General features: G+C 61.6%; 1 protein-coding gene across 1 annotated transcript in view; it reads left to right on the top strand.

Annotated features, from left to right (window-relative positions):
• Positions 1-4,446, top strand: part of NCOR2 (nuclear receptor corepressor 2) — a 179,475-nt gene that overhangs the window by 160,089 nt on the left and 14,940 nt on the right. The window contains 4 exon segments of the mRNA XM_077747973.1: positions 222-544; positions 1,919-2,273; positions 3,395-3,616; positions 4,167-4,418. Coding sequence (XP_077604099.1) covers positions 222-544; positions 1,919-2,273; positions 3,395-3,616; positions 4,167-4,418 — 1,152 coding nt within the window.

Raw genomic sequence — 4,446 nt, forward strand, 5'->3', positions numbered from 1 at the left:
GCCAGCCACTCCGGGCCCCGCTCTTGCTTTCCGTCTAGTGTCTCACTGAATGAGTGTGACTCGGCAAGGCGCCTCAGTTAATATTCCTGTTTTATATATGAAGAGACTGAGGCTCAGAGAGGTCAGGTCGTGGGCTCAAGGTCCCACAGCGAGTGAGGATTTGAACTCGGGCAGTCTGGCTGCAGAACAGGCAGGGTCGGGCGTGGGGGGTGCAGAGTGAGGCTCAACCCCCACCCCCTCCTCGGCAGGGATCCCGCGGGCCTACGTGGAGGCGCAGGAAGACTACCTCCGCCGGGAGGCCAAGCTCCTAAAGCGCGAGGGCACGCCGCCGCCACCGCCGCCCCCACGAGACCTGGCTGAGGCCTACAAGGCCCGGCCCCTAGAGGCCCTGGGCCCCCTGAAGCTGAAGCCGGCGCACGAGGGGCTGGTGGCCACGGTGAAGGAGGCCGGCCGCTCCATCCACGAGATTCCCCGGGAAGAGCTGCGGCACACGCCTGAGCTGCCCCTGGGCCCGCGGCCGCTCAAGGAGGGCTCCATCACGCAGGTGCGGGCGCGGGCCGGGCTGGCCGGCAGGGCGGCTGCTACTGCGGCCTCTGCATGGGGGGAAAGCGAGGCTCGGCCTCAGCGGGCACCTTGACCAAGATTACACCCTCTGCCATGTGCATTCCGGATTCTGCGCTTGGGGCTTTGGGTCTGTGACCTCATGTAATTGCATTTATACCCCTGCACTGTCTTTAGCCATCATCCCCTCTTTTCAGGTGGAGGGACTTAGGCCAGAGAGTCCTGGCAGCCTGTCAAAGTCCCTGGGCCGGCCATGAAAATGAATGGGTACTGCTGACTGGATTTTTATCGTGGGCCAGGTGCCGCCTGGGCACACAGCTCATGCCCAGTTCAGCCCCTACAGCCACACTCTGAGGTGTTCTCTTACTGTCCTCAGTTTATTGGTGCATAAATGGAGGTTCAGAGATGTGAAGTGACTTGCTCAGGGTCACACAGCAAGTGAATGGCAGGTGGTGAAATCCAGATATCCCTAAATCTGCAACATCTTTGTTTCTTGGTGTCCGTGCCCCACAGCGGCCCCGGTGGCCCGGGAGGCCCCAGCCTGCTAGGGCGTGACCAGCTCCCGCTGTGCGAGGAGCTCGCAGCGGAAACCACCATCCGTTCCCGTGCTCAGAGGTGGCTGGACGGAATGAGGACGGAGAACGGGAACTGTCTCCGGGGGCTGCGTGGCCACATGAGGCAGACAGGGCTGGGGAGGGTACCCCGGGAGGGTGACCCAGCTTGGGGGATGGTGCCCAGGGCCCAGAAAAGCAGTGGGGACAGTATCCAATGCCAGGGGACTGGGCACAAGTCCCCTGTAGACCCAAGAGGAAGGCCAGTCTGACTGCACAGTATTCTAATTAGAAGCAGGGGGTCTATTTCCCTTTCTCACGAAAGTAATGAAAACATTCGTGAGTAAGCCCGGGTTTCTGTGGTTTGCAGACAGCGAGCCCCGCTGCACCCCGGGTTCCCAAGCCTGCGTCAGCAGGGCGCAGGCGTCTCCCGGGTGGCCGGCCCTCACTGGGGTCCGTGACCCCCTGTTTCTTCAGCTGCCCCTCTGACCAGAGAGCAAACAGACCTCAGCCCTGACCTCTGAGCCTTGGGCGTCAGGCGGTGGGAGTGGGCTTTGCTGCTGAATTTCCTGGCGTGACTTTGAGTGGGCCGGGGNACTTGCTCCAAGAAGGGCTGACCTGTGAACGTCGTGGCCCTGGGGGCCGGGACACAGTTGGGCAGGGCAGTGCCACGTGTGCTCATCCAGGTTTAGCAAAGCCCTTCGTCCCCTGCCTCCCGAGGCCTGAACTGTCGCTCCCACTTCAGGACGGGGGAACAGAGGGTCAGAGAGGTCCTGCAGCTGGTGCTCATGCCCCTCTCCCCCCAGGGCACCCCGCTCAAGTATGACACTGGCGCGTCCTCCTCCGGCTCCAAGAAGCACGACGTGCGCTCCATCATCGGCAGCCCCGGCCGCACGTTCCCGCCGGTGCACCCGCTGGACGTGATGGCTGATGCCCGGGCCCTGGAGCGCGCCTGCTACGAAGAGAGCCTGAAGGGCCGTCCAGGGGCAGCCGGCAGCTCTGGAGGCTCCATCACCCGGGGGGCCCCGGTCATCGTGCCTGAGCTGGGCAAGCCGCGCCAGAGCCCCCTGACCTACGAGGAACACGGGGCGCCCTTCGCTGGCCACCTGCCACGCGGCTCGCCGGTGACCACACGGGAGCCCACGCCGCGCCTGCAGGAGGGTGCGTGGGGCGTGGGGTGGGGCGCGGGCACCGGGTGGGCTCCTGGCTCAGGAAACTGCCTCCTTGCCCATGCTCAGCTTCGGCTAGAAGCCCGGGGCGCCCTCGGGGCCAGCGTATGCCTTCCCCTGCCGGGCCTGGGGCTCCTGCCCCGAAGTGACACGTGGACTTCTCCTCATCTCCCTGCCACCCCCAGACCCCTACGACTTCCCCCACTGGCCTTGCCGACTCCCCTCCCGTCCTGCTATGTCCTGCACCCCAAACGCGGCCAGAGTGTCCTTTGAAAAACTCAATCCCGTCATGCCACTCTTCTGCTTAAATCTCTCTAGTGATTGCTCACTGAACGTGGGAAAAAAATCCACCTTTCCGCCACAGCTGTGGGGAACGCGTACGACCTGGCCCAGTGCACTCTGCGCGTCACGCGTGCCACCTTCCTTTTTCCACCGCAGGCTGGGCTGGCAGGTTCCTCCTGGCTGTTCCTGGCTGTGCTCTGGGCCTTTGCACCTGCTCTTCCCTCTGCCTGAAACCTCTCCCACACTCAGATGGCTACTAAATGGCTGTTTTTGGTCCTTCGGGTCTCTGTTCAAATGTTGCATTCTTGGGGAGACTTTTATGACCCTCCACCATTCCTCGGGTCACATTTTGTCACATTTTGAATCTCCTCCGGGGCATTTATCACTCGGAAATTCTAGTTTGAAGAGGAGTTTGTCACCTTTCTGCGGTATTAAGTGCCCACTCCGTGTCGGCTGGGTTTCCTGCGTATTGTGTTCACTGTGATCGCTCTGGCTCTTAGAGCAGTGCCGGGCATGTGATAGAGGCTCTGTAAATATTTTTCGATTACTCGAATGAATGAATGAATGGATGAACAAGTGAATGAAGGAGCAAATGAAGGCGAGAATGAATGAATTTTTAAAAAGAACAAAAACACAGCAGCAGATGGGTAAATGAGAGAACACAGGAACTGGAGGCAAAGGAACAGGTGAAGGGGGGGCCTGGCCCTCACATCCCAGAGAGCCGCCCCCTCAGATGGCCTCCTCTGACGGCGGACTCAGCGGCCCTGTGTTGGGGGCTGTGGCAGCAGTGGCGTGGAGGTCCAACGCCACCCCCTCGGCCCGTCCCCACAGGCAGCCTCTCGTCTAGCAAGGCGTCCCAGGACCGGAAGCTGACGTCGACGCCCCGGGAGATCGCCAAGTCGCCCCACAGTGCCATGCCTGAGCACCACCCGCACCCCATCTCGCCCTACGAGCACCTGCTTCGCGGCGTGAGCGGCGTGGACCTGTACCGTGGCCACATCCCCCTGGCCTTCGATCCCTCCTCCATACCCCGCGGGATCCCTCTCGATGCAGGTGATTGTCTGGGACCCACAGAACCCCACGGGGCCGGGGGCTGCGTCCGTGTCAGCCCAAGGATTCCTCGGGCACCAGCTGGCCTCTGCTGGGCGAGAGGCTGAGGCGCAGAGGTGCGGTAGTGCCATCGTGCAATTTAGAAGACTCTCTTTTAGTCCGAGGCACATATGGGATTAAACGTTTTTCAGCTGTTTTCTTTTCCTGTGGAACTTAGCAGTGCCTTTAAAATCGCAAACATATTAAAAGCAGGCTGCGTTGCTGAGCATTCCTCAAACGGACGTGGTCTGAAAATCCATTTAAGAGGCTGCTTCCCTTGGTATCTTAGCGGTCTGCACTGCGGATGCTCTTTAGGGGAACTTGCACCCAAAGCACATTGTCATTACGAGGTACCGCGTGTGTCTTGGGGGCCCAGGGTTTTCTGTACGTAAGCCCTCAGCTCTGGGTTGTGGCCGGTGGTCGGGGGGAAGCTGTCAGGTGTGCGTAAAGACACACGGGGCGACCTTCTCCCACCAAGGCACGCCAGCCTGACCTTGCCCCCTTTTCCCTGCAGCCGCGGCCTATTACCTGCCCCGACACCTGGCCCCCCCCCCCACCTACCCGCACCTGTACCCACCGTACCTCATCCGCGGCTACCCTGACACGGCGGCGCTGGAGAACCGCCAGACAATCATCAATGACTACATCACGTCACAGCAGATGCACCACAATGCGGCCAGCGCCATGGCTCAGCGGGCCGACATGCTGAGGGGCCTCTCGCCCCGCGAGTCCTCGCTGGCCCTCAACTATGCCGCCGGGCCTCGAGGTGGGTGGGGGAGGCGACAGCCACGTCG

The sequence above is a fragment of the Crocuta crocuta genome, unplaced genomic scaffold (assembly GCF_008692635.1).
Source record: "Crocuta crocuta isolate KB4526 unplaced genomic scaffold, BGI_CrCroc_1.0 scaffold29, whole genome shotgun sequence".
Classification (NCBI taxonomy): Eukaryota; Metazoa; Chordata; class Mammalia; order Carnivora; family Hyaenidae; genus Crocuta; species Crocuta crocuta.